Source organism: Gopherus flavomarginatus, chromosome 9, assembly GCF_025201925.1.
Source record: "Gopherus flavomarginatus isolate rGopFla2 chromosome 9, rGopFla2.mat.asm, whole genome shotgun sequence".
In the NCBI taxonomy this organism is placed as follows: Eukaryota; Metazoa; Chordata; order Testudines; family Testudinidae; genus Gopherus; species Gopherus flavomarginatus.
The window spans coordinates 69,721,766-69,730,990 of record NC_066625.1 but is presented as its reverse complement, the minus strand read 5'-3'; the positions used below and the strand labels follow the sequence as shown (position 1 = coordinate 69,730,990).

Genomic DNA, 9,225 nt, shown 5'->3' with positions numbered 1-9,225 from the left:
TCTCCCTGCATTTTTATTCATGGCTAGCATAACAGAGTTCTACATTGGATATAAATTACAATGCAGGGTTCTCAATACTAGAGAGTAGCACTAGGGAAACAGCTCTCCACTATTACCTCATTTACCCTCCTACACAAGCACCTTGGCATTAACCACAGGGAGAAGCGAAGGGTAGAGCAGTTGCAATAGTTTATTGCAATTTCTTAGTTTTTGCTTAACCAATGGCCACCAAAACTTCACCGTGAAACTTGTTTACCTTTGCACAGCAAAACAATACTCTGGGAGCAACAGGATTTTGGTTTTTCGGAGAGGAGGTTAGGCAATATTTGGAACAAGGGTGGCAGAGGAATAACTACCCAGTGTGCGAAATGCTGGTAAGAGTATATTCATCTGGGAGGATAATAGCAAAATTACTGCAGTTTTGTTTATTTTCTCTTCAGCTACACAATACTCTGGTCTCAGACAGACATTCCAGCCTCAGATTAGCCACCCCTTTGTAGTATGTGCTTTGTAACCATTTGTGTATTTATCATCTGCATAAGCGTGCAGTTTAAGAAACCCTGAAAGTTCCACAAGCATCTTACAGAATGGAGCCTGGAGGGTATTTTAAACATGTTAAGCCTAAGGCCTTGAAGAACTTCAGCCAACAAAGTTTTAGATGGGTTTAAACTCTTTAAACCCCACCAAGTAGGGAGGAAGGGGAGATAAGGGGTAGAACCCAAGTGGTCTGTCTTTAATGCATGTCTATCTCTACATAGTGCCTAGCACAATAATCAGGGTTCTTAAGTAATAATGATAAACTGCTGCCTCCATGCAAGACTTACCAGCACTACTTCACGCTTTTCATTTTCTGTTCTTAATTGAGCTCTATCCTCCTAGCACAGGAATCTGGACAACAAAAATAGCTCGGTGCAATGCAGGCCAGTACTGAAGAATACTTTTCCTCACTGTTTTTCTGAATCCTTCCACCTGTGTAGTCAGTCACAGAATTATTTCCTAAGACACTATTTGTAAAAATCCTAGTCTGCAGAGATGGGTGGTGTTCTTAAGAGCCCTTCACTAAACTGAGCTGCAGGAAGTGGTTACAGATAGAACTGTTAGGAGATTGTGCACATTGCTGCAAAGCCACAAGCTCCCTTTTGTCTGCTGTCAAAAAACACTCAAAAATGATAGAGTTAAGTTTATGCATCCAGGTAAACGGTTAATGTTCATGTTTCAAACAGGTATGCCAGTCATCTGAATAAATCCAGGAAGATTTAACTCTTTAAAATAAAAATACTTAATAGCATTTATTCACCATATTAAGTCACCACAGAAACTGTACAAGCTGAAAGTAACCCAGGAAAGTTAAAAGCTACTAGAAACAGTAGAAAGACATACACAGCTTGTTAAAAACAGACTAACACTGTTAGATCATGGAGACAATGGTTGATATACACTAGAGAGATCATGAGAACCTGTATTCAAAATGAAATTTCAAACAAAAATAAAGATGTCATGGCTACAAGTATTATACAATGATAAATACTTCAAAAATATATTAAGATATATGGAAATTCTGATTTGACAGGGAAATCCAGAGAAATTCCAGCCTTCACTGATTTCCAAATATACCAATTAAAAAAGTCTTCAATAGTTAAATTCCTTTCAGTCAGAACAGATTTTGCAGCCATTTCTGCTTTTATATCAGTCCTCACCTATTTGTAGTGTAGCTGCATACTATTCTTAGTCATATTTCCTTAATATTAAGCCATAATGTTCTTTACAACATAGGTACTCATTGCTCTAGACTAACCAATGAATTGCCTCTCAGCATTATGTGCAGTGCATCACATTTGGAGTTATAAACCATGTTACATTACAGTTAGTGTTAGCTCACCTTACAGCATAGCTGAAGTTGTGTTCTAAAGTTACTCCCAATTAAACAAAATACCTTGAACAAAGGGGTTTGGTTGCAAGACTGCCACTGCTTATTTTAGCATAACATTAAATACTCTGAAGTTACAGTACATGAATGAACTATGGCAATATTTAGATTACATCTTTCAAAGAAAGAGGTTCAGAGGATGGTCAGAGCTCATAAGCAATGTGTGCATGCACAAATGGTGGTTTCGGTACATATTTTCATTTGTGCTGTTACTGGGTAACAAGTAAAGCAGTTTGTAGCCAAGGATGTGGTAAGATGACAATTCTCCAAGCCAGTTTAAAAAATATAAACTTCTATCTTCTTAAAGAGTCAATCCTATAGAAAATAGACTGAAATCTAATTGGCAAGTTGGCAGTTTGTAGAGTACTTTCCATTGCAACATCCATTGGATCAGCCTATCGTACAGCCAAGAGAACAGCTAACCCTGCTAGTCCAAACCCTGCTGCTGCCATGATAGCACTGCTTATGGTACTGCTCTGGTCAGTTGGTTGAGAGCCATGTCCATTGAAGAAGTGACAGAAGCCATCCTAGAAAAGCAAAAGAAAGTGAGAATTTGAGTTTACTTGGGGTAAAGCAAAGACAACCATGCTCTGTTATTTCAGTTGTTCACTACTTTGAATACCATACAGATATTTAGAAGACAGATATTGGTATACATGGTTTGCGATGCAACCACCATCTTCCTAGATGGAGACATTTAGTATGTCACGAGCCTATTTTTGCCTTTTTTTCCCTTCTTAATTGCCAGTCTCTGAACAGAGGTGGTTGTATTTTTTCCTTCATTCAAGTCTGGGAGAATATTTGAAACAGTGCACGGAAATTTCCACTTGAGATAGAAGTCTTAAGGCGGCCCCTTCTCCCAGTTCCATGCATGATTCTGATTACACATGCTATTTGGAAAGTCTGCAAGTAACTCAATTCAGAGTTGACCTATGACAGAATGAAGCTGGCAGCTGCTCTTCCAGATCTTTATTCATGATAATCAAGAGTGGCAGTAATACAACACCAGATGGTCATGTTTGAACTCTGTTTGGCAGATATCTACATAAACAAGTTATGCTCTTAAAGTGTAAAGAATAAAGTTCCGGAAGAAATTAATTTGTGCAAACAGTTAATGCATTTTTTGGTAAATGACAGTTTACATTTTAGCCAACAGCCATATTTCAATTAGCATTCAGGTGAGCAAGTGATCACTTAAAAAAACCAAACAACCCCGCCCCCCACAACAAACCACCACACAACTCCTCCCTCCCAAAACCCACCCCCACAAAGTAATGAAGCCAAAGGCTCTTAGAAAGAAAGTTGTATTCCTATTCATACCAGCATCAAATGATCAGTACTATTTAAAATGAGGTTTAAAAGATTGTGGAATACCTTGCATTTCAGAACTAAATGCTGAGATACTCAATTTCAGACATTTTAAACAATCATTCTGACTGTTCTCCAGATGTGTATTCCAAGTACAATAGAAAACTCTGCTTTGAGTCATTTACAATGACTTTGAATAAGTTATTATTAAAAAACTGACCAATTATATACCCAGAGTGTCTCATTAATGCAACGACAGTTCTGGAGGCAAGTGGGGAACACTGGGTACATCAAAGGAATCAAGCATATAGCTTAGCGGTGACTTGATATACAAATGAAATTGGAGACTCACATGTCAGTTCTGGACTATAAATATTTGGTGTTCCTACTTTGAAGTGTGTTGCTGAACTTAATACAGTAATCTGGTCTACATCTGTACTTTAAATTTTCAGTTAAGCTTAGGGCCAAATCCTTGTCCCAGCAAAGTCAATGGTAAGATTTTCATTGACTTAATAAGGGCAGGATTTGATACAAAGATATTAGACATGTAAATGTGTTTGCTTAGACTGATTTGAGAGCTTTAAACAAGGCAAGCCCAACAGCATGTCAGGACACTTCTAGAAAGTACATCTAGCATATTTCACATCCCTCATATCCTCAGTATGTTACCTGTTGGTTAAGATATCTGCTAAAACACAAAGTTCAGGCAAACACAGGGTCTTCTCTTAATTTAAAGAAGGGCATAGCATTTGAGTACTTCACAGTGCACACAAGCTTATTTGCATATTAACAGAAACAACTTAAAGCTACATTGTGGCTTTGAAATGTTACTTGTTGATTGCTTAACATTCACAGAGACTAATAAATGACGTTCCTGGAACCCTTGCTCAAATTCTTTCATTCATTATATAATCAGACTTCAGCAGACTCTGCCTGGAAAAAACAGATGTTCCCCTCTTAGGTTTTATTTGAAAATGGAGATCTGAATGCTTATTTCTATGAGTTATTCCACCTCTAGTATTATGGCATTTTGAAGTTGATTATGCATTGTATCAGCAGAAAATCTAGTCCCATATCCAATCTGACAATAGCCAGTATCAGATGCTTGAAAGAAAACCTATAAGGATTTTCAACCTATGTCTTCACTGCAGAGTTAGCTTGGGGCTTGTCTACATCAGAAAGTTGCAGCGCTGGTGAGGGAGTTACAGCGCTGCAACTTAGGAGGTGTACACATCTGCAGGGCACCACCAGCGCTGCAACTCCCTGTTTGCAGCGCTGGCCGTACTGGTGATCCAGCGCTGGTAATCAAGTATAGACACTTACCAGCGCTTTTCTTGACCTCCGTGGAATAAGCAGGTATCCCAGCATACCTGAGGAAGCCTCTGGTAATCAAGCTGGTCTCCTTCCCCGGCTTGCTCTCGCATTCCCCGAACCCCGAGCAAGCAGGTCTCCTTCCCTGCGGTTTGCAGGGTGGTTCCGGGAACGCGAGAGCAAACCGGGGAAGGAGACCAGCTTCGCCGCGGTTTGCTCTCGCGTTCCGCGAACCACCCTGCAAACCGCAGGGAAGGAGACCTGCTTGCTCGGCGGTTCGGGGAACGCGAGAGCAAACCGGGGAAGGAGACCAGCTTTGCCGCGGTTTGCTCTCGCGTTCCCCGAACAAGCAGGTCTCCTTCCCTGCGGTTTGCAGGGTGGTTCGCAGAACGCGAGAGCAAACCGCGGCGAAGCTGGTCTCCTTTCCCGGTTTGCTCTCGCGTTCCCCGAACAAGCAGGTCTCCTTCCCTGCGGTTTGCAGGGTGGTTCGCGGAACGCGAGAGCAAACCGCGGCGAAGCTGGTCTCCTTTCCCGGTTTGCTCTCGCGTTCCCCGAAACCCCTTGAAGCCGCCCAACAGCGCTGCAGTGTGGCCACATCTAACACCACTTGCAGCGCTGGTTGCTGTAAGTGTGGCCACTCTGCAGCGCTGGCCCTATACAGCTGTACTAATACAGCTGTAACAACCAGCGCTGCAAAATTTTAGATGTAGACATGGCCTTGGGTGTGAGTAACTGCACTACAAACTGGTACCAAGTTCCTGGGTTGACAACGGTGCTGCACTTAGGGTGACCAGATGTCCCAATTTTAAAGGAACAGTCCTGATTTTTGGGTCTCTCTTGTATAGACTCCTATAACCACCTCCCCATCCTGATTTTTTAAACCATGCTATCTGGTCACCCTAGTGGCACACACCTAGGTCTGTTGCTAGGAATTCTGGGGACATATCCCATGGTTCTTTGTACTGCAGTAGGCAGAGCTCCTGATTCTTTCCCAATGAACTGTGAGAGAACTTGTCTGTCCTGGGCACATGGAGGAATTGTGGGAAGGAACTGAAACTATCAGCACTTGGGCTGTGTTGTAACTGCAAAGTGGGTTGGTTACCAGCCCAAAAAGCAGCTCTTGTCTCCAACCCACACACTCCAACTATATCAGCTAGCCCAGACTGAAAACACAACTAAATTCAGGCGAAAGGTTTGTGTGCATTTTCTTGAGTGTTGGCATCAACCCTCTCCAGAGCCCAGGCAAACTCTGCTGTGAAGATATACCCATATATGGTGGTCACATTAATATTAAAGTCCAATGAGGAGAGGAAGCAAATTTTCCCTATCATTTAGTGGCTGAATTATGCCTTGAAGCATGAGGGTGCGCAGCCTTTTTAATACAGATCTTCTCTAATGTAAGAGTGGATGTTCTTATTAAATGAAGCATTCAATTTTTAATCCTACTAAATTTTAGATTCAACTCCATGGCAATGGACTTCCACAAGATTGCTTTCTCTTACCTTTTAATTTCATTGGGAGTTCTATTTTCAAACACATCCAGTTTAATTTATGCAAGAAATAGAACACCAGTTATATCCTCTCTACTAGGATTTTGTCTCTGTGTGTCAGACTTGTATTTAAAAAAGTAACAAGTAGCAGCTTTATATTTTGTTGCAAAATGTTTTGCAGCAAGGAACTAGCCTAGGTTAAAAAAACAAACAAGCCACTTATATATGAATTAATCCCTATTCCAACCTAGTTCTGCAGTCTGACTGGGTTTCAGACCACAATGTTTGTACAAATTTAGATGTACCTTTCCGCATTTAGCAATAATTATGAAGTGCTGCTACTGTGTGAGACCACCTTTTGGTAACACCTCCTCCACTGAATTGCCTGAAATAAGACACCCTGAGTTTACCAAATATGCCCTGACTCCTCTCCAACTGGATTAGAGCAGGCAGTTTGTGCAGCTGCAATCCTATTAGGGTTCCATCATCTAATCTCCACTAGTGGAAACAGACAGAGCCTGAGCAGTGACTATGATCCAGGGTCTCCATGAAGTCCTGCTATAGTGATAAAGCCTCATTTCTACAAGCCATCTCATATGGAGATAAAAAGCCTCAATACTTTTTTCACCAAAGGCTTCATGTCATGCATCCTATTGTTTATAGGGTGCAAACCGATTCCAGCCACCAGCTTCAACTTCACTGTTAAAACAGGGTAGGAAAGATATCAAAATCTTTTCTACATTAAAACTTCCGTCAGTTTAACTCCCATTGGTAACAAGTCCACTGGGCAACACTAATCTGTTTAATGCTTCATCACAGCTAGCCAAGATACAACTTTAGTTTGCCCCCCTCCCAACCCCGTTACCCGCAGAGCGTACACTACCAAGAATACCATACAAAGAAACAGGAGATTAAGAATTTAGTTAGTGAAGTGTTACACTCCACTCTCCCAGTTAGCATAAGCAAATTAAGTTATGAGACTAGACAGTGACAAGTTATCTAAACATCCCACAGTTTATAAGTCACTATGGCAGTCACTACACTATAATGCATAGCCACATTGGCAAGACACACTTCAAATTTTTGACACTAATTTTAAAATGCTGGTTCTGCTGGATAGAAATGGGTCTGCAGCATTCAACACTCATTCTAGAAAACACTGTATCTATATTAACAAGCTTGGAAGCTGTAATTCACCATTGGTGCAAGCAGCAGTAGCACTGCGACACAGGAAAAACGTTAGTGTTACTAATATCTCATCTACATTAGAGCATCCACTATGGATAAATAATTATGTTATTAGTGTGTACAAGGTAGTGCAGTGCTGTGTCTTGTGTCCTTTCTTGCAATGGGTGTTTAATTTATCTCAGCAACCCCATCTATGCTAGTGACACAAACACTGGTTTGTCAAAGCACTGCATGACCTCAGTTGTTCCACACGACTGAAAATCCCAGATCCCATCTGCATTAAATAGAGCTGTGCTAGGAAGTGTTCCCACCTCCAGTGTGGACAAGATCTAGTTTGGATAAAATTGTTTGAAACTAAGCATAGCCTGGCATGTGAAGCCAGCAGACCCCTAGACTACAGTATGTCGGACTATCAGTAACAAAGGTTCCCTCCCGCCCCCAAGTGGGGAGAGGTAGTCTGGTAAATGGACTGCCTAGGGAGATCAGGGAAGCTCTTTCACTAGGAGATGGTTTAAACACAACAAATCCTACATCTTGGCAGCAGGTTACACAAGAGGACGCTTGCAGTCCCGTCTAACCGTGAGGGTCTATGATTCCAGAGAGAGGGAAGGACGAAACACACCGGGGTCAGGGAAGCTCCAGGCCACAGCATCCTCCCCAGGGCCTGGGACTGCAGAGCTCCCATATATGGGAAGATCCCCAGCCGCGCGTGCAGACTGAGTCACGCTCGCGCTGTACCCCAGTGCGCGGGGGGCGGCTGCTGCCCCCGGGAAGGCCCTGGGAGCGGAGCGCGCTGCGCTGGGGAAGGGGCTCGGTCCCCGGAGGGGCTCTCTCCAGCGGGCAGTCAGCACCGGCCAGCAGCGGAACGGGAGGGTTTCTATGCTTAGTCCGCGGCTCAGGTCAGAGCCGCCCCCGCAGGCGGCAGCCCCCTCGCCAAGGCGGGACCACGCGGCCCCGGGAGCCCTGCCGCTCTCCAGCCCGGCCTGCCTTACCCAGCCGCCGTGCGCCTCCAGCCACTCGCGCTTCTCCTCGGCCAGGTAGGAGGCCAGCACCTCGGCCAAGCGGCCCGCCTCCTCCCGGCTGCCCTGCTCGGCCAGCGCCGCCGCCAGGCTCCCCGCGAACACCACCAGCGCCAGCACCCGGCCCCAGTTCAGGCCGCCCTCCGCCTCCAGCTGCTCCGCCACCCGGCTCAGCAGCGCCGCCGGCTCCCGGCGCTCGTCCAGGGCCAGCGGGCGGCAGGCGCGGAAGAAGGGCCGCTCCCGGCTCTCCAGCTCGCTGGCCGCCCGCCGCAGCGTCTCGGCCGCGGGGCTGGGCGGCGGCAGCGCCGCGTCCCCCAGGCGGTGCTGGAAGTAGTCGCCCAGCAGCAGCGCCGTCTGCTCCTTCAGCGAGCCCGGCATGGCTGAGCCCCCAGCCCCGCCGCCGCGGACTAAGCAGCCACCCCCCGCCCCCGCAGCGCCCACGTGTCCCCGGCATTGTCCGCCCCGCCCCGGCCCGGCCCGGCAGGCAGCGGCTCCCAGACGGCCGGTAGGGGGCGCGTCCTGAGGCTCCTGGCCCTGGCCGGCGTGGGTACCTGGGCACGAGGGGTCCGTGTCCTGCCCCTGCTGGAAATGGGGCGGATGGATGCCTGGGCACTAAGGGGCCGCCTTCCACCCTAGGGGTGGGTACCCGGGCACTTGGGACCTGTGTCCTGCCCCGGCGGCAAGTACCCGGGCACTAGGCGGCTGTGTCCTGCCCTGGGAACGTGGCAGGAGGGTCCCCGGGCGCTAGAAGGGCCAGGGAGATGACTTTGTATTTGATAAATGTTCACCACGCACCTAATAGTAACGGACCTTTTCAGTGCTTATTACAATACTCTAGCCTATTAATACTGTTTCTAAACTAAACTGTCAGGCAGCAAACATGGTAACTTTCCTGCCATATTAAAAACAGTCTAGTCTGAGTCTTCCCTCGCAACTGGTTTATACACAGGTTTTGTACTGGTATAACTTTGTTGGTTAGGGA

At 45.6% G+C, this 9,225-nt stretch overlaps 1 protein-coding gene across 1 annotated transcript; it reads right to left on the bottom strand.

The window, feature by feature from the left end:
- Positions 1 to 1,263: 1,263 nt before the first annotated feature.
- BCL2L10 (BCL2 like 10) lies at positions 1,264 to 8,645 on the bottom strand. Its single transcript, XM_050966933.1, has 2 exons — positions 8,217 to 8,645; positions 1,264 to 2,454 (listed from the first exon to the last, which is right to left on the bottom strand). The coding sequence occupies exons 1-2, from the start codon at positions 8,619 to 8,621 to the stop codon at positions 2,323 to 2,325; spliced, it is 537 nt and encodes a 178-aa protein (XP_050822890.1). The 5' UTR covers positions 8,622 to 8,645; the 3' UTR covers positions 1,264 to 2,322.
- Positions 8,646 to 9,225: the final 580 nt, after the last annotated feature.

What these genes read in the sequence shown, in the direction of transcription:
- BCL2L10 (XM_050966933.1), bottom strand. Translation starts at nt 8,621, where the DNA reads ATGCCGGGCTCGCTGAAGGAGCAGACGGCGCTGCTGCTGGGCGACTAC. An exon ending in TGGAGGCGCACGGCGGCTGG is followed by an intron (nt 2,455 to 8,216) that starts GTAAGGCAGGCC and finishes TTGCTTTTCTAG; the next exon opens with GATGGCTTCTGTCACTTCTT.